At 45.9% G+C, this 20,853-nt stretch overlaps 1 protein-coding gene across 2 annotated transcripts in view; it reads left to right on the top strand.

Annotated features, from left to right (window-relative positions):
- Positions 1-20,853, top strand: part of UNC93B1 (unc-93 homolog B1, TLR signaling regulator) — an 88,373-nt gene that overhangs the window by 33,453 nt on the left and 34,067 nt on the right. For both annotated transcript variants that reach the window (XM_073597075.1, XM_073597074.1), the window contains exons 2-5: positions 6,025-6,155; positions 14,553-14,694; positions 16,790-16,943; positions 19,066-19,227. In XM_073597075.1, coding sequence (XP_073453176.1) covers positions 6,048-6,155; positions 14,553-14,694; positions 16,790-16,943; positions 19,066-19,227 — 566 coding nt within the window. In that variant the 5' untranslated portion in view covers positions 6,025-6,047. The remainder of the gene's footprint in view (positions 1-6,024; positions 6,156-14,552; positions 14,695-16,789; positions 16,944-19,065; positions 19,228-20,853) is intronic.

Here is a 20,853-nt window from a genome sequence, read left to right as displayed (position 1 = left end):
TAACTTTTTGGCCATCTTTACTCCCAGCAGATCTACACCCTCCTCATTTAGGTACAGTCCGTCCCTTCTATAGTACTAGTGACCGACTGTCGGCCCAGTCCACCAGGAACCCAAACCCCTACTTACTACACCAGCTCCTCAACCACTTGTTTACTTCTCTAATCTCACTCTGCCTTTCTGGTGTGGCTCGAAGTACCGGTAGTATTCCTGAGAATACTACCTTGGAGGTCGTTTTCCTCAATTTAGCTCCCAAGTCCTTAAAAACGTTCTTTAGGACACTCCATCTGCCTCTGACTTTGTCATTGGTGCCATCGTGCACCATGACAGCCGGGTCTTCCCCAGCCCCTCCCAGTAATCTGCCGAACCTGAGTGCCCGGTAGACAGCATACAGTTCTGTGCTTCAGGTCTTTGTCACAGATTGCCCTCTCTGTCCTTCTAAGAATTTAGTCCCCTACCACCAGAATCTGTCTATCCTTTACCCTCGCTTCCCCCCCACTCTCACTGGAGTTCTTTCCCTGGCAGCTAGGAGAGTCCCTCAGCTCCAGCAGTGCTGGTCCCTGACTGGTTTCACCAATATCACTCAATGGAGCGTACTTATTGGGTTGCTCCAGCCCTGGATCGGCCTCCCTGGCACTTCGCCCTCCATCCCTTCTGACTGTCAGACGTCTACTCTATTCTGGTGCCTGCACCTCTTTGTCTCCACCCGTCTCTGTGCTGGTACCCGCCGGGTACATTCCTAGCTCTCCTTTAGTATGGACGGTCTTCTCAGTGCTGACAGTTGCTTCCCTAGATTCAGAACCTGGGCTTCCAGGGAAACAATGTGCTTACATTTTGCACAGCAGTATTCGCCCTCGTTTAGATAATCAAGGAACGCATAAATGCCGCAAGATGAACACAGAGTCGCATCTCCACATCCACCAGGCATCGTACCTACCAATTTAATGAGGATTGGGGATTGTACCCTGTCCAAATTACCTAACAACTAGCTTCCTGACACTAATACTCAACAATAAACTTCACAGGTACTCAACAAGACAATACACAGGTACTCGCAGACCCGCGTGCACCCGCAGACCCGCGTGCACCCGCAGACCCGCGTGCACCCGCAGACTCGCGTGCACCCGCAGACCCGCGTGCACCCGCAGACCCGCGTGTACCCGCAGATCCGCGTGTACCCGCAGATCCGCGTGTACCCGCAGACCCGCGTGTACCCGCAGACCCGCGTGTACCCGCAGACCCGCGTGCACCCGCAGACCCGCGTGCACCCGCAGACCACGTGCACCCGCAGACCACGTGCACCCGCAGACCACGTGCACCCGCAGACCACGTGCACCCGCAGACCACGTGCACCCGCAGACCACGTGCACCCGCAGACCACGTGCACCCGCAGACCACGTGCACCCGCAGACCACGTGCACTCGCAGACCACGTGCACTCGCAGACCACGTGCACTCACTGCCCACGTGCACTCGCAGACCACGTGCACTCGCAGACCACGTGCACTCACTGCCCATGTGCACTCACACTACACAGGTACTCACAATACACAGGTACACACAATTATACACAATACATAGGTACTAATGATCCCCACCACTACTCAGCCAATACTCAGGTACTCTCGGCACTCAGGTACTCTCGGCACTCAGGTACTCTCGGCACTCAGGTACTCTCGACACTCAGGTACTCTCGACACTCAGGTACTCTCGACACTCAGGTACTCTCGACACTCAGGTACTCTCGACACTGAGGTACACCCGACACTGAGGTACACCCGACACTGAGGTACACCCGACACTCGGGTACACACAATACTAGGGTACACACAATACTAGGGTACTCACAATACTCACTCAATTTGAGTGCGTTACTGCACGTTTAATGAAGTATATATCAGTGCATTACTGCACGTTTAACGCAGTACATTTCAGTGTGCTAGTGCACATTTAGAGCAATATATTTCAGTGCGTTAGTGCACGTTTAATGCAGTATACATCAGTGTGTCAGTGCAGTTTTGCTGTACAATATTGTATAGTTAAGTGTGTCTGTGTAGTGAGTATTCAAGTTAAAATGCACCAAACACCACTTTCCATTGATTAAAGTGCATCCACATACACATTTCCTCATCTTCATTACATTTTGTTAATAAGCACCCCTCCCCCCCCCCCATCATGTCTGGGAGGTCAACAAGGAGAGGCAGACGTTCCTATGGCACTGTGAGGGGCCCAGCAGCATCTGTGTCCACAGGGAGAGGTGGACATGGTCCATCCTCAGGCAGGGCATCATTTCCTTTGTTTAGTGATGTTGCACATGTCATCCAGCCACAATATGCAGAGGAGGTGGTGGACTGGCTTACTAAACCATCATTATCCTCCTCATCCTCTGTCACCCAAGCAGAGACTAGTGCGCAGTCCACTGCAGCTGCCAGAGTGGCTTGTTCTGCCTCATTGTCCACAGCTACTCCTGCCATATCCCCAGCATCAGGCATGGAAGAGTTAGCTGAGTTATTTGAATATAACGTCAGCCACTTGCTCCTCGAAGATGCACAGCTATTACTTAATTCAGATCTTGGTTCTGAGGATGAGGAAGGTAGGAACATGAGCCTACAGAGAGGGGAGAACACTGGTAAACAACAAATTGGCAGTCATGTTCCCCCAGCCACAGCGTATTGCCAAGTTGTCTCCAGTGATAATGAGGATGAAGATGATGATGATAACGACTTGGGTGCCGGATACAGCAGAGGAGGAAAGTGAGGGTGAAGCACAACCCCAAAGAGGCAGTCATCATGGAAGAGTAGAGAGCAGCCATCTTATTCCACCAGATTGTGGAGCTGTTATCTCCCGGCCCACTTCCCACAGCTCAGCTGTTTGGGCCTTTTTTTAGCACATGTGCAGCCGATCACACTGTTGCAATTTGCAAACTTTGCCTCAAGCACATCAAGCATGGCAAAAACACCAGCCATTTGGATACCACATTGTCAGAGAAGTTCCCATAATGGACGCAGTGCTGGGCGCTCTGGTGCGCGCATTGTTGTGCTTGCCGGTGTGCGCGTTTGCCGCCAGTCGGCCTATTTAAACTGTCTGTGCACTTTGCTTAGTGCTGTCTGATCTGCAGCTTCCTGTGTCATTGCTCCTGTTACTCTGTTTGAATGCTTGATCTCCTGACTACCCGGCTTGCCCCTTGGATTATCCTTTGTCTTCTGCCTGCACCTGACCTCAGCCTGCCTTGACTCTGAACCTGCATTCTCCTCTGTACTTCGTTACCCACCTGTTGCCAACCCTGCCTGTGACACGACCTGCCTGCTCCACTCCTGCTCTGCATCCGCTGCCTGTGTACCGGCCTGCCTGCCTGTTGTCAAGTGATCACCAAACCTCCAGCACCTGGATCCAGAGCCGGCTCTTCTGCTGCCACCCGCCAGGCTCTCATACCACTCTGCAATCCCATACCTCCTGTTAATACTACCAGGGGCCAAGAGTCAGACACGTAAGGGAGACCTTCCTCTGCTCTATCGGGCTCATCGGTCAGGTACATGGAAGTCTGACACACATGCTGGACACTGCATTTAACCTCCCACCACTCGTTGACAAGAGCACCTGAAAGCCACACAAATGTGAAGCAATTCTGCTACTCCTAACTCCTCACCTTTTCGGTCTACCTCTGCTATACCTCATGACCTCTCAGCAGCCTCCACTGACAGGGATGATGGTATAATGTAGGGTGTCCCAGGTCCTTGCAGCACATCTGCCATTAGCACACCACTGACTGTAGACTACAGCAGGCACATTTCTCTGCCCCATCTGCTACAGCTAAAAAAAATAGAATACAGTTACTGACACCCCCATGGCCAGAGTCTACATTCAAGCTTGCCAAAGCTGCTGGCTTTACAACTCCTGCCTTCCCGTTTGGTGGATTCTGCCCCATCCGTGATTTTGCAGAATGTGCTGTACCACAATGGCAGGTTCCTAGTCGCTATTTCTTTTCACCTAAGGCCATTTTCAGCTCTCTACCATCACGTGGAAGGCAATTCTGTGGCATAGTTGGGCAAGGCAGTCAGCCACAAGGTCCACGTTACTGCTAACGTGGTCCAGCAAGCATGGTCAGGGATGATATATTTTTTTTACAGCACACAGGGTAATTTTGCTTGCAACTCAGAAGGATGCAGGACAGGGCTCAGTGCTGCAGCTTGTTGTGCCACCACGTCTCCATACAGCTAGTGGTGGTGGTGCGAGATTTATCAGCTCTACCCCCTCCTCTTCTTCCATGTCCTCCTCTGCTGAATTGTCTTATGATCCACAAGTACCCGCTAAGTGTTCAAGGGGCTATTCAATGAGTCATGCTAAATGGTGCCATGCAGTGCTTCAGCTGATCTGTCTAGGGGACAGGAGCCACACCGGAGCAGAGATTCTTGCAGCTCTGCACAGGCAGGCCCAGAGGTGGTTCACGCCATGCTAGCTGGAGCCAGGAATAGTGGTGTGCGACAATGGCACAAACCTCCTGTCCGCCCTTAGACAGGGAAAGTTGACACATGTGCCATGCCTGGCACATGTCCTCAATTTGGTGGTGCAGCATTTTTTAAATAGGTACCAAGGGTTGGAGAGTCTGCTAAAGCAGACCAGAAGAGTCTGTAGCCATTTTAGCCGATCATACACAGCCAGTGCTCAGTTGGCTGAAATTCAGCAGGAATTCCACCTGCCTGTAAATCGCCTGATTTGTGACATGCCCACCAGGTGGAACTCGACTTTGGCAATGCTGCAGCGGCTGCATATGCAGCAGAGGGCCGTCAACGAGTACCTGTGTGAGTATGGCACAACGACAGGCTCAGGCTGGCTGGGCTTTTTTTTCCCACGCCAATGGCTGCCGATAAAGAATGCATGCACTGTACTGTCACCATTTGAGAAGGCCACAAGAATGGTGAGCCATGACAATGCATGCATCAGTGACAGTGACATATAAGCCTTCAAAATGGGCACTTTTGATTTTTCTAGTTCGGGTCACATAGATCACAATGGGGTTAGTTATTCGGTTCTGAACTTTTGCAATGTTCCCATCTATACTTACCAGTGAAGGAGCGTCGGGGGACAGGTAAAGTCATCTCTCCGTTTTCTACTTGTGGGCAAATTTGCATGCAGCATACACTTGATTGGCCCTAAATGCTACCCTTCCTTCTCCCAAAATGAGTATACAGGGGATTACAAGAGGCTGATACATACCTCCCAACTTTAGAACTTGAGAATGGGGGACACTTCAGGAGGAAGCCTAGAGAAGGCTTCTGTCAGCTCTGCAGTGAATCTAGAAATGCTGGCTGCCATATAGGGGGCAATTTTGGTATCTGGGAATCTGAGCACCCCACAAGAGATGTGGGGCAGATGCCCTGCCTGAGCTAGCGTTCCTCTGCCAGGCTAAATACTGGAGCCAAGTGCCTGAACTTGCTCCAGCATAGGGTTCTGAGATTCAGCCAGCATTCATGGGATGCTGGGATTTTGTTCACATCTCGGGTCAGTCTCACTGAATCCGGGAAGGTTGGATGGTGGCTGATATACAGTTAAATTAAGGTATTTACACTGCTTGTATTTTTAGAAACATTTTTTTACATAGATAAATAAATGTATTCATTGTTTTTGAGTTTAGCTTTTAAGGGTGGGCATACATGGATTGATCCATACATGCAGTGCTCTCTAATGAAACATCGCTGATAATTATTGTGTGAGGGTCAAGCAATGTAGGCTAGTGAAATACTGTACACCTGAGAGATGAGGGATATGAGGGTTCTTCAAACGCTTGAAGCACTATTGTTACCATTTTTGATAAATGTAACTGTATAGATTCAAACCTGCAGTGGAAAAATCACAGGTGCATAATGACCACTTTGCTCTGTACAATCATTGTGGGCAATACATTAGTAAATACAATGAAAGTCAAGTCAAGACTGAACATCAGGTTCTGGTAAAAATAATATTCCATGGTAAGCAATACTGCTAAATGCTTTTAATGGCATGTCAATGACCACACTGCTTGCTTTTACAGGAGGAGGTTCAGAGGTCCTGACCATGGCTCAGTTAAATCACTGTGCTTCCATTAATGGGATAGCAGCGGATATAGTTGGAGCTGCGCCTGCCCAGCAGGAAGATCGGGGACTGGATGGCGCTGACGAACAGGTTAGTTATGATTGGCATAGTTACCTACTTACATAATTGGTCAGGCTGAAAAAAGATACATACACATCAAGTTAAACCAAAGCCAAAAAAAGAAATAAGTAAAATACCTTGTATGCTTAGACGCTTAAATCCACAGATGATCCAGAAGAAGGCAAAAACCCTTATAAAGTGTCATCTATTTAACTCTAAGGCCGCGTATTCACGGGCGGACTTTTCGACCGGACTTGTCCGACAGACTTTCCAGTGGACTTTTGACGGACTTACGACGGACTTTTTAACGAACGGACTTGCCTACACACGATCACACCAAAGTCCGACAGATTCGTACGTGATGACGTACACCGGACTAAAATAAGGAAGTTGATAGCCAGTAGCCAATAGCTGCCCTAGCGTCAGTTTTTGTCCGTCGGACTAGCATACAGACAAGCGGATTTCTGGGTCCGGCGGAGTTACGATGTAAAGCTTTGAAGCATGTTCCAAATCTAAAGTCCATCAGATTTGCGACTGGAAAAGTCCGCTGAAGGTCCGGTGAAGCCCACACACGATCGGATTGTCCGCCGGATTTGGTCCGTCGGCGTCCGTCGGACAAGTCTGGTCGAAAAGTCCGACCGTGTGTACGCTGCATAACAGGAAAAAAATTCCTTTCTGATCCCAAAAGACAACCGGATAGTCCCCCAATCACACCTCCCAGCTTTCTGAGACAGGTAAGGCTAAGACTTAAAGGCCAATTCCATGTCCCATTCCATACCCACCCACCATGTTCCATCCCATATCCCATACCCACTCAGCCCGCTTCCCCTCCCAAAGTCCAACAGTCCTTTCAATATTGTGTTTCCTTTTTTTTAATACTATTACAGGAGTCTTTGGGCTGGTCACATGATGTCCATGCTCCCCTTCTTTTTTCCATAGCCCTGGCTTGAGCAGTCCATGAAAATGCAGAGAGTGAAGCTGACGTATTGACTTTAGCGTCATTCCTTTCATCATGATATGTTAGTGCAGGGCTATGTGGTGATGTCCCCTTAGGGGTCAGGTCAATAACACCCTGCACTGATAGTATATCCTCAGCAGTCTTTGGGTAAATTACATTGGGTATGGTGAGGCACAGTGCTGGAGATGAGGTCAGTATGCAAGAGTTACAAGTTTTTACACAAGCTGGGGGCACAATAAAAAGTTTGCCTTGGAAAAAAAAAGAAGAAAAAAAGTTTGCCTTGAAGAATTCGAATTTTGAACCACTAGAGATATAACATAGAAAAGTGAAGGCAGAAAAAAAGACCAAATGGTCCATCGAGCAATTTTTTTTCTATTTATACATATTTTTGTATTTTATGGATCTGTAGACTACAGTGTTGTAGAGTGTTTGGAGACCATAAATGCCCAATTTGTGATCTAAAAAAATCTCAACTAAGTATTTTTAATTACTGAACACTGACTACACTGAAAACATTTTGGATTGTGTCTGTGGTGTGGACAATGTTTGGGGCCAGATTATCTTGTCGTAACCTTAGCACATCCCTGGTCATGGTGTTCAAGAATGTGCAATGGTCATGTAATGTTATGTTTACAGCTAGATTATACTGAAACTGTACTGTGTGTTGCGCTATTAGATTAAGATAACAGAAGTACTTAATGACCAAGCTTGCTATGTATACTTGCCTTCCATTTGTTCCTCCAGAGACCCTACATACTGTAAGTTGATCTGGTTAGAGCTTGTTGAGGGCTAAGGACTGTAACCTCTGCTGTCAGATGACATCTCTCTGGCTAGGAGACTACCTGCCTAGGCACCTAGTGCATGATGTAAAGAAGTGGAGATAATTACATGCCCCCCATATCTGCAAAAACTTGGTTTTTCACTTCATTCCAGCAGGTAAATAGGTGATTAATATAAGTACTAGGGGAAGCAGACACCAAATTAAGTGAGTGTTACCTTACCACCAATTAGGTGTATATATTACCCTATGGTCAATTACGGTAATTGTTATCCCACATTAAAAAAAACACAGCTTCACTTGAAAATTATGTCATTAACTTCATGTGGCACTAAAGCTCCCTTCAAACCTATGTGCTTCATTGCAGTGTTGTATTGCATACATGCAATTAGCATTTTCGCCAGTTTGATATGGGCTGCCAAAGTACCTCAATGACGAAAACATTATTATGACATAGCATGTGTGCTGTGGTATGCTGCAGCATGGGTATGTTGCCCCGTACTGCAGCTATGTATTGGGGTTTGGTGTTAAATGAATGGCACTGCACAAACTGCTAAGGGTTACCATGCATTGGGGCAGCACAGTGGCTAAGTGGTTAGAACTTCCGCCTAGCAGCACTAGGGCCATTGGTTGAAATCCCAACCACAACACTACCTCCCTGGAGTTTGCATGTTCTCTCTGTACATGCGTGCGTTTCTTCGGGGTACTCTGGTTTCCTCCCACACTCCAAAGACATGCTGGTAGGTTAATTGACTCCTGTCTAAATTGGCCCTAGTATATATATATGTATGCAGTGGCGGGCCACTCCGTTAGGGTCTATCACATAAAATCCCAATAAAATACATTTACGTTTTTGGCTGTAATATGACAAAATGTGGAAAATTTCAAGGGGTATGAATACTTTTTAAAGGCACTGTAGCTTGCATGGCCTACCACCTTTCCTTAGTTATAATCACCCAGATTCCCCCGTATCACAATCACTCTGGAATATCTACCAGGCTTCCTCATGAAGAATAAGCTCTGCTCAATGACAACTGAATGTGTTCCATTCCAATAAGCAAGCTATACAAAAAGAGTTTGAGTGAAGAACAAACTTTACAGAGGCAAAGCTGTTAGACTTCCACATATATTTACAAATGCGTGCAACTAAAACCCCTGTTTTTAATGCAAATTATTAGCCCATACCATTTTGTTTTTTTCGCAGGCTATTTTGCACAAATTATTAATCTCCTCTCTCCGTAAACACTTGGCCTGGCTCTTTTAGCATGTTTTTAGTTACAAAGTTATGCATTTGAGTTAAAAAAAATAGTGGAACGTCCATCAATTTCTTACAAACTGTTTGTTTTTTTAAATAAAATACTGTTTTTACCTTTTTCATTGTTACATCTCCCTGCTGAGGTTCTCCTGCAGCTTCTTTGCAGCCATTTTATGTCTAAATGCACCCCACCAATGTCTGCATGGCATTTCTCAGAATAGGATTCTTGCTGGTGATGACCTGTTGCGTGCCTGCATACTGTACATTGAAGCAGCCACTTGTGGCCTCCCCCAGAAGCCTGTATGACTAGGTCACAACGCAGAGGTACAATTAGGAGACAGGGTCAGATCGTTGTCACCATATAACAGAAGTGTCTGAACAAGAACTTTCATGGCAGGATCAGCAGATATTATTTTAATGAAAGCTGCAGATTTAAAAAAAAATAAAAATGTTAAAGCATATAAGAGATTTTAGTGATTGGGTTTATATCTGCTTTACTCTGACAAAAACCTGTCCTTTAAAGCCATATAGTGATCAGTTTGTTAACCTCTAAAGTACACAGTGACAGGGTAATATATGCTGCGTTGAAGTCCAATTCCAGGGGCAGGGCTTTTAACTCCTGGCTGAGTGAATAAAGGTGAAGCCAAATTCTGGGAGAGACTCCCTGATGCTGATTTTGGGGCTTTGTAGATGAATGCTTTCAGTTAATAAGCAACACAAATTTGACTCTTCCTGAAGTCAGAAGCATTTGTATACATACAGCTAGGATTGTATGAACAGTAGAGAGCACAGGCCAGTCATTCCCACCACTGTACTCAGCGCATTTGACACCACGGACTCTGAAAGTTAGTAAAATCGACTGGTCTTCTTAAGTGCTGAGAAGCATAGGCTCATTTATGACTAACTAATAAACCAATACCTTGCCCCCCCCAAAAAAAGACACGAAAGCTGATTAAGTTGGAAATAGGGCAAGGCCACAGCTTTATTGAACTTTTTCAAAAGTACAACTTTCCAAATGTACCAAACAATGCAGTATACCACGAACACCTAAAAAACATAAACTCACATAATCTAAGAGGCCTGTCCTTACCATCAGTGCCAGACAGGCATTAGACTGACTCCAGAATTTAACTAGAGGGCATAGCTCATAAAGCAACATGAATTGCTGGCAAGGTCGAAACCGCCACACGCAAGTCAGTGGTACACTGACGAGTGCCCCACCGCAGCCAGCACTTGCTTGACACTAGATTGTAGGCCGAGGTTAACATATTTAGGCCAATCATTTAAATGAACCCCATCAGGTCTCAATATATACTGTTATCCCCCTCAGGACCCCAGTGGCGGACAACAATGCCACCAATCCCATGGACAAATGTGAAAACCTAGGCATTCACCTTGCGGCGAAACAGCTCGAAACAAGAACAAAGTGTGTGACGAGCCAAAACCAGAAAACCAGGGGACAATGTTGGACCAAACAATAGATTAGCACATCATGGAGTAATAATAGAGGAGATTGAATCCACAGACCGGTAATGTCCTACATTGTTACCCCATACATGAATAATAAGAATGAAGGGGTCAGAAACAAACTGTCCCAGGTAATACCAGCAGTCAGTGTAGACCATGAAAACTGCAACACCAAATTCTGCCAACTGCAAAGGAAAATGTTCCCCACAGTGTCAAAATTTAGCATGGCAAAAAGCCCACTAAACGAAGGAGTCAACGATGATCCAAAGTAATGCTGGAGAGAGACATGAAATTTGAAAAAAAGGTGAGGACAAATATATAGCAAAACATTTAAATAATTCCCACCTACCTAAAAGCCATCTCTGTCATCCGAAAAAACCCATCCCATGGGCAGCAATGGCTGCTCCAATGAGAAAAGAGTATGTAGGAAAAATCATTAGGAGGCAAGACCAACTGAGAAATGGAAAAGGCAGAAAAGCTGAAAAAATTGGAATTTGTTGAGGTTGGAAAAATCAGCGGGAAATAAAAACAAAAAGATTCTGTGATCAGCACATCCACTGAGTTACCACCAACTGAGCATTTGTCCTCGGAGACAAGTTCACTAATCCTAAAGATGCCAAAGAATGCCCAAAAAAAGGCAATTAGAAACAAGAGAGCTCTAAATGTGAAAACAGAAGGGCAAAATGCAGAGGATGTTGTTCTGGTGCACAGAAAACTGGTGCAGAAAATCAGGGAAGCAAGTCAGATGTTTCCAGACCTTCAAAACCCTCTGACTAAGAAAACTTTTGAGATGTCCCCCCAGCTGAATAGTCTGAACCAAACAATACAGCAGGGGGAATGGTACCCACCATCAAACATGCCACAACTATATCCTGCAGGTGGTGGAGGTAGGAGAAAAGAGCCAGGTGCCTGTCCTACAGGAGGAAAGGGAGAACTCATTAACAGGTGGAGGCACCCAGTCGTCCCAAATTTTCCAGCAGGTTACCCAAGAGTTCTCGGGGGAAAGGCACAAACGAGGGGCCCAACAGGAGTCAGAAATGAGACCACACAAAAAGGGAAGGAGAAAGAATACCCACAGCTGTTGAAGCCAAAAAGCAGAAGTGGGTGAACTGTAAACAAGAGGACAAATCAACAATGGAATTAGCTACATCTGAAACCAAACAGTCAACTGAAGACATCCAAGCACCAGGAAAAACACAACAAGGGGAACAAAGGGTGGAGAGCGTGCAGAGAGGCAGATAACCACTTGTATCACACTCCTCAGTCCAAAAAAACACTTGCCTACTCTGCAATTTTTCCACCGATTATTCCACTGTCATCACATGAGGCAAGAGCTCTAACAGCATCATGTTACACAACAAATAGAGTTGGGCCCATAAGGCCATCCAAGGTTCAGCAGACCAGTCACCCTGGAAGAAAATGCCAAAGCTACAGGAGCTGAAAGCAGCCCTGTAAAGCTCCAGCTGTGAGTTCGTCAATTCCCCCATTTATTAAAGAATGACCATTAGAGGGGTGCAAGAAGGACAACTGTGCTTCCAATTTATTTGCGCTGCTTCAGCCAGAGCTTCCTAGAGTCCCCTGGGAATTTAACCAAGGATAGGAGCTAATTAACCCCAGTGAGTTGACAGACCATCTCCACAATGTCAATCTCAACACCCAAAAAGACAGAAGATGGGCTGGACCTTCTGTGTTGTTGGAAGGGAATAGTCGCAGTGTACAGGAAGGAAGCGAAAGGCAGACTCGCTGTCAGCCGTCCCTGGAAGGGTAGGAGCACCAAATAACTCAGCAAAGAAAGTGCTGTATAAAAGTATTGGTCCCAGGAATTCTCCTGATCAATACCACCATTATCCGACAAGCCTGCAGGGAAAGGAAAGTGTTGTATAAGTTGATAATATACATATGTTTTTTATTATTTGATTCAGGTACTTATATAGCACCGTCAATTTACACAGCATTGTACATTCACATCAGTCCGTACCCTCAAGGAGCTTACACTTTAAGGTCCCTAACACACATCCATTCATATACATACTAGGGGTGTTTCGTTAGATTCGGCGACCCGTCAGAATGTGTAACAGAAGTGACGTTCCTTCGCCGCCATCTTGCTACATCCTGCGCTCCTCTACAGTAAGGATACAGTGTAAAGGGGGAAAGCAGACATCTTGTTACACCCACCAGAGTTTTGCATTTTACACTTATTTTTAACAGTACAGTGAATTTATATAGTGAAATACAGTAGTTAGAACTCTGTGGTTAACTCTGACTGGTTAGATGTTGAATTTTAAAAGCAGCGGCAAGCCTGCTGATCTCACAGATTTGCTAATCTGACAGAAAATCGCTGCTTTTAAAATTAAACATCTAAACATTCAGACGGAGTTCTAAGTACTGTATTTCACTATATAAACTAACTTTACTGCTAAAAATAAGTGTAAAATGCAAAACTCCAGTGGGTGTAACAAAATGTCCTCATTTCCCCTTCTCAGTGTATCCTTACTGTAGAGGAGTGCAGGGTGTAGCAAGGTGGCGGCGACGAAAAGTCACTTCTGTTACACATTCTGGCGGGTCGCCTAATCTAAAGGGGCAATTTAGACAGGATCTAATTAACCTACCAGCATGTCTTTGGAGTGTGGCAGGAAACCGGAGTACCTAGAGGAAACCCACGCAGGCACAGGGAGAACATGCAAACTCCAGGCAGGTAGTGTCGAGGTTGGGATTCAAACCAGCAACCCTTTTTACTGCTAGGCAAAAGTGCTATCCACTACACCACTGTGCCGCCCATATATAACGTATACCCTGCATTCCAGGTTGTGGGCAGAGGAGTGAGTGGTGAAAGTAAGAGAGGAGCCAGCACCATCAGCGCCAGTAGCTGTGGTGAAGGGCCCCATCCCATGCAGGAATGAGCATAGGGGAAGGCCGCTGGGTGTAGAGGAAAGGCACCTTCTGGTCAGAGCAGCAGTTTTCAGGGGATGTGATGTCTGAGAGACACACTCTGGTGTGGGTAGCAACAGGGGTCCATGAATTATAGGAGAGGTCGGGGCCATGTCAATGATCCTGTAGAGCTGTGGGCAGAGTGGGGATTGTAGAAGTGGAGCCAGCAAATTCATTGCCAGTGGCTCCATTACTAATCCAATGTCTGACTGAAGTACTTGGGACCCTGCAGGGCTGGGGATCAGTCAGTATGGTGGATCAGATCACCGCTGAGATTTTTGTAGTGAGGGGCCTGGGAACAGAGGAGGGATACTCACCTAGCAACTCTTGTGACAGCTGAATCATCTCAGAGCAGTTGGATGTGCCCCAGTGTAGCCTTTTCCTAGAGTTCAGGCTCCACCAGGTTTTTGTAGCCAATCCTAAGGGAGCTACTTAACTTCCCTTTTAGGTTCCCACCCACAGTGATGCCATGCTTCCAGCAGTCAAGGCTCCCTTTTCCTAAGACCCCTTTCACACTGAAGGGGTTTTTCAGGCGCTAAAGGGCTAAAAATAGTGCCTGTAAAGCGCCTGAAAAATGCCTCCTCTGCAGCCCCAGTGTGAAAGCCAAGTGCTTTCACACTGGAGTGGTACGTTGCAGGAAATTAGAAAAAGTCCTGCAAGCAGCATCTTTGGAGTGGTGGAGGAGTGCCCCTGCCCATTGAAATGAATGGGCACTGCTGCCGAAGCGCCTGCAAAGTGCTTCAGTAGCGGCGCTTTTCGGGTGCATTAAACCTTTTCTTCAGCTGCTAGCGGGGGTTAAAAGCACCATGCTAGCGGCCAAAAAGTGCCGCTAAAATGATGTTTTAGCGGCGCTTTACCGCTAACACGGCCAGCTGGCAGTTTGAAAGGGCTATAATGGCGGTTCAAGGGGCCTTCATTAACTTACTAATTGTTTTTCATTTTCAAAACTTGCAAAGTGTGGTTTTTGTATCGCTCTAGACGCTGTGCCCTTTGGGTGCTTTTTATGTTATTATTCTGAGACATATTTTTATTGTCGTACAGGTGAAAGATATCTTGGGCAACAATGGTGATTATAATGAGGAAGCGGAAGAGAAGAGATACTACCGCCGGAAAAAACTTCTGACCATAAAGAGTGTTATTTCTGCAAGCTTGGCTGCTGCCATAACATATGGCGTATATTTGGGTACGTTACAGATCTGGGTTACAGGTCCTCATGATGGAAGAAAAAGCTGTTCTTTGTTACCTATAGAAACCAGTTCGATCCTCTTTTATTATGATATTGGGAAGAAATAAAGGGGATAATGTGGTTTTTATAGTCAACGAGAAGACCATCATTAAGCCTGCTTTAATTTAAAGCTGACCTGCCCGATATCAAACTCCATTTAATACCGATAAAACATTATAGTTTTACAGCAACTAGTGTATCTGAAATGGTCTTGTATGCTCCTCAGCACAGCAGCATTCAGACAGCATGAAGAAGGACCAGCACTAGCTGCCAACCAGTGTGCTGCTAACTCTTCAGTCAGCAGGCTGATGGTGTGCTCTTGACCAAGATGTGCTGCTGCCATGGAGGTTGAGGATCTAGTATGTGGACCTTTCATAAAAATTCTCACTTCTGTGAACCAATAGGACACATGTCAGCATTACTGAACCTAATATAAAGTAGAAAAAAGTGAGAAAAAATAGCATTTTCTTGCATAGATAAAAAACGGATCCACAGCTCCTAACCAGGGAAGCTTTGGCTACCAATCATGTTCAATTTCTTAAGGTCTATTGCTTTTAGTGATAGACATCTGTCTCGTATAATTACAGTTAGATAGGTGGTAACAGCCTGTCCAAAATTAGTCATCTGGGTTGGATTCCCCAACTTATTCACTAATGTTTCCATCATGACCAACCAGAGCCTACAGCCCTTCCCTCTTTTAATAGGCAAAATGTTAGTTCATCCTTACATCAAGACCAGTCATTTGATGGCCCAAAAGGGTCTGTAGGCACCTTTCAGCCTTCCAAATCCACTTCAGAGCATTAACAGGAAGGATAAGGCGAGTGAAATGTTAGTGCCTGAATGTAGATTTAAAGTCATCTTCAGAACATCCAATTGTGCTTGTATTTTTTATCATAATGTGATGTTTTTGGCCATCTTAAATTGCTTTACAAAAATTGTATTCGGTTATTCAAAGTTGGGGAACAAGGTACAGAAGACTGAACACAAATGAGCACATTGGAAGTCATAGAAAAACAAAAATACAGTAATTGAAAAAGGTACATTTCAACTGGCACATGTAAATATAAGAAAAAGTATAGAAGACCTCTTCACAGACTGAAAATCTAGTAGCTTGAGAAGCCCAAGGAAAAAGGGGAGAAAAAATCAGGAGGAAAGGGGATTTGCCTGGGGGGGAGAAAGGGGGAAAAAAAAAGGGGGACGAACATCCCTGAGTGGTACAATCTATTATGCCACCCTAAGACAAGCCCTACAGATGATCAGATCGATAAAAAGGAACGGTCCAGGCCCAGACTGTCATTATAAGTAAGCCAGGGGTCCCATATCTTCAGGAACTTGGAATGCATGTCTGTGAGAATGGACATGAGCTTCTCGTTGCCATAAGATGCTGTTTAACCTCAGCAAAGTTAATGAATGGTTGGCGCCAGGCCCTAGATATGGTCTGCCATGCTGCCAAGAAGACAAACGCCACCAGCTTCCTCTGGGCTTTAGTCAAGGATAGGATGGACTTATGCAACAAGGCTTCCCAGGGATCAAGTGCTAATGTGACATGTAGAACAGATCTAATCAGGGAGTAGACCCTGGTCCAAAATCGTAGAGCTTTCGGGCAGGACCACCAGGTGTAGGGAAGGGTGCCAGGCTCCCTTTAGCACCGGAAACAGAATGGGGATGCTGAGGAAACAAACCTGGCCATAGAGAGCCAGTCAAAATCTCCTGCTATTGCAAATTGGATGCGGGTAACCCGCATCCAATTTGCAATGGTGTGAACCCAGTCTTAGAGACATATGGGAGCCTACGAGACCCCAGGGCCTCCATGAGTGAGCCAAAAAGATCAAACACCATACCCTTCAAGGGGTCGTTACGGCATCTGTTCTCGAAAGGGGTCAGGCGCTTAGGTTGGCCCTCTTAAATTGCATGCCTTGTGTTGAGGTGTGGAGGAGGGATTGTGTGCTCATCCATCCCTTTGAGGCTTGCTTTTCTCTGAGTTCCTGTTTTTTTTTTTTTTGTTATAAGGCGTTATTCGTCTGATATGGTCATGTGACATTATGTGTTTCAGGTCTTCTGCAGATGCAGCTGATTTTACATTACGATGAGACATATAGAGATGTGAAATATGGAAATATAGGTCTGCAGGACATTGATAACAAGATGCTGATGGGCATTAACGTAACCCCAATCGCCGCTCTGTTGTATACCCCTGTTCTTATCAGGTTAGTAGGTGGAAGTTGGCTAAGTAATTTACATTGAGATAGAATTACCTTTCTAAAAATCAGGTAGATGTGTGGGCCGCCAACAACTTTCCCACTTTTCATGGCGGGGTGGAACATGGGACTGTGACTTTAGAATATGTATCCAGCCCTTCAACAACTGATTCTGGTGCTTTCTACATCATATGCTAGCTGGCACCTGCCTGTATTTCTTACACATGTAAGATTTAGCCATTGCTGTGAATGCTCGAATGTTCAGGCAGATTGGACTAAGCACTATAGGAAAAGGCTTGCCTTAATGCAGCTGCCCTCAGCAAAGCCTTCCCCTAGCCCAGTGGTTCTCAACCTGGGGGTCGAATGATGATTTTCAGGGGTCACCGAATCCTGGGCTGTTCCTGAAGCCCGCACCGCTCTCCCAGCCTTTTTGTGGCTGCCCAGCAGGGCTGTTCCTGGAGCCCGCAGCTGCCCATTTAGCCTCTTAGCAGATGACCTTGGTCAAGAGCACCTAAGTTGTCTGATCAGAACTCCCCCCAGCAATGCCACTCATCCCAACTCCCTGCCAGCCCTGCCACTCATCCCATCCCCCACCAAGGAGTAAGAGAAGGAATAAAAGTAGAGAATACATGGGAGGGAGTGGAACAAAGAAAAAGGGAGAGAAAGAATAAGAGAACAAGAAAGACGGCTAGAGAGAGGGATTGGGGGGGGGGGGGGTTAACAAGAAATTAGGATAGAGAGAGATAAAAAGGGAAAGAAAGGAGAACAAAGAGGAAGAGTGGTGCATCCTAAAATGTAACATAAGGGGTTTTAATACTGTACAAGTGGAAGGGACTCAGGGAGCACTAAATGTCTGTGGGTTAGGGGTGCAAATTACTTGTCTTGCCTTGGGCGCTGACAACCCATGCTACGAAAATAATTTTACTGTTAGGGGTCCCCACAACTTGAGAAATTTAATCAAGGGGTCACGGCACTAGGAAGGTTGAGAACCACTGCCCTAGCCCCTATAAAATCACTATGTTACGGTCAAAAGTAGAAAAAATCCTAAAAGATCAGAGGTCAAAGATGCTGCATAGAAGTTACTGAACTAGACTCCAATCTTTTGAGATTTTTCTACTTGCAGCTGTAACATGGTGACAACCCAGGGGCCTGGGGCCGGGAGCAGGCATGGCTGCAGGCAGCCTGGAAGGGGATCTCACACTTCAAAAAATGTCAGTACTTTCACCACTGAAGCCAAGAACGCTCCTTAGATTTCAGTTAATTGCATTTAAAAAAAATGGCTACTGTAGGTTATTTTACTGAGTGGATCTATGCATTTACTAGACGTTGTCGATTGTGAAGACTAAAGTCCTCTAGGACACTTATGCCGCATACACACGACCGGACTCTGCCTCAGAATAGACTCCGACGGTCTTTCCGACGGAGTTCCGCTGAAACGGACTTGCCTACGCACGATTACACCAAAGTCCATTCATTTAGAACGTGATGACATACGACGGGACTAGAAAAAGGAGGTTCAATAGTCAGTAGCCAATAACTGCCCTTGCGTCCTTTTTGGTCCGTCGGACTAGCATACAGACGAACGGTTTTCCCGATAGGTATTGAGTCCATCGGAAAGATTTGAAATATATGTTCTATTTCTAGGTCCGTCAGAATTTTAGAAATAAAAAGTCAGATGAAGCCCACACACGATCGGAATGTCCGATGGAATGATTCCGTCGGACCTTTTCTGCCGGAAAGTCCGGTCGTGTGTACACGGCATAAGGGGGAGATTAACTAAAAGTGGTGCACACAGAATTTGCTACAGTTGTGCACATAGTAACCAATCAGCTTCTGACCTCAGCTTGTTCAATTAAGCTTTAACAATATCACCTGGAAGCTGATTGGTTACTATGCACAGCTGCACTAGAGTCTGTGTGCACCCGTTTTAGTAAATCTCCCCCTTACTGTATATGCCATTTCAAGTCCCAGATCACCCAAATCACCAGAACCAGGGAAACATGCAAATGCAAAATCATGTAAGTGATTAAAATGGTCATGACTATGATGATAAAATTGATACCACGCATTAACTAGACAGGAAAACGGGATGATACTTCTTGATTTGATGACATCTATTTCCTTGACTCAGATTTTTTGGTACAAAGTGGATGCTGTTCCTCTCCTCTGGGATCTATGCCTTGTTTGTCTCTACCAATTACTGGGAAAGATACTACACCCTCGTCCCATCAGCAACTGTCATCGGGGTCATGATTGTCCCCTTCTGGGCATCAATAGGGAATTACATTACCAGGTAAGTTATGAAAAATAAAGCTTGTTTTTTATGTAGCGCACACCACGTAGGAGCCGCTGGAGAATAGGGATCCCCACCCTGCACAGCCAGGCACACCGAATATTTACTTTATCCCCTCAATAAAACATAAAAACAAAGCACTGGGCTGTTTCTTGACTCTGAGATAAACATTGGATAGGGAATAGGGAAATTATGGGATGCCCACTTGACTTGAAACAATTTCTTCAGGGACAACTTCTCTATATACAGTCTACAGTATATACACTCTATACTCTATACACTCCTTTCTCGTCCCCCGGGAATTAACTTGCTTGTAGAAAAAGAACACCCAGACTCAGCTGGACATTATAGTAAATCTGACAAAAGAGGCATAGGTCAGATTTTTGTAGCAAAAGCCCATTACAGGCAGGGATCGCGGGCCCCTTGGATTGTGCAGCAAAAGACAATGTTCAGCCTCCATCCCTGTGGCTACTGATCCCAGCACCATCTCTTCAGGCACTGCCAGCCTGCCTGGCTGCAGCTGCCTCTTAGCTACTTCCCACAGTCCTCCCAGACTGTCACACTCACCAGCCACCCGGTTGTCTTCTCCTGGAAAAATCCTGGATGTCCTAGCTGGCTCCTGCTGTTCGCACTCTTGCTCCCGTGCCTCCTGAACAGGACTCCTACGTGTGTTGTAAGAGGATCCCTCCAGCACCCGAGCCCGAGGCCTGAGGTCCAACCCCCCCCCCCCCCCCCCCAGACTAGGGGGTTACCCTCAAGGGCCACCGACAGCCTCCTCAGCACTCTATCTCCATCTTCCACCTGACTTCCCCCTGCTGGCTTGACTCTGAGTATTTAAGAGGTGCCCTCCCCCATTTGGCCAGGGATTAGCTGGGGCCCTCATCAATACTCCAGGCAGCTCCTTCTAACCTCCCTTGTGGAAGCTTCTCCAAGGTTCCAGCAAATAGGGGGAGGTACCAGAGGTGCTGCCTGATGAGTCATCCAGCCTCCCTGAGTCACTCACCCTGACCCAGAATCAACCCAGTCTGGCTCTCAGCCGGGCTAAATTTTTCTACACAACAGCTACAACTATGTACAATTCCACTTCAAAGAAATACAGTATATTTAAAGATTGCATAATTATTTAACATGTATTTCTTCTAATTAGTCAGGCAAGTAAAGCTCATTTGAACCCTCTTAATCTGTTACTGTAATGTAGCCAGGCTGCATATTTTATCTATTTATCACATGTATTTTTAAAGCTGGAAATGTATGCAGCACTTTACATATAGTACATTCACAGTACATTCACATTTGTCCCTGTCCTCAGGGAGCTTACAATCTAAGGTCCCTACCACACATTCATGCATACACATACTAGGGCCAATATAATGTATATAGAGTAGGAGCCAGTTAACCTGTCAGCATGTCTTTGCAGTGTGGAAAGAAACCAGAGTACACAAAGAAAACCCAAGCAAGCACATATAAAGAGATGCTATCTTTAAAAGCAATAAATTAGGAAGACAGCTTTATCAGGTAATTGAAAACCTGAACGTGCAGAATGGCAGGTTTTCCCAATACAGGGTAGGACAGTGGGGGCAAGGATAAAGAAGCAAATGTACAGTGGCAGCTGGTGCTCAAAATTTT

Source organism: Aquarana catesbeiana, linkage group LG08 (genome assembly GCF_042186555.1).
Source record: "Aquarana catesbeiana isolate 2022-GZ linkage group LG08, ASM4218655v1, whole genome shotgun sequence".
NCBI lineage: Eukaryota > Metazoa > Chordata > Amphibia > Anura > Ranidae > Aquarana > Aquarana catesbeiana.
Note: the sequence above shows the minus strand (reverse complement) of the source record. Positions and strands in the feature narration are given on the sequence as shown.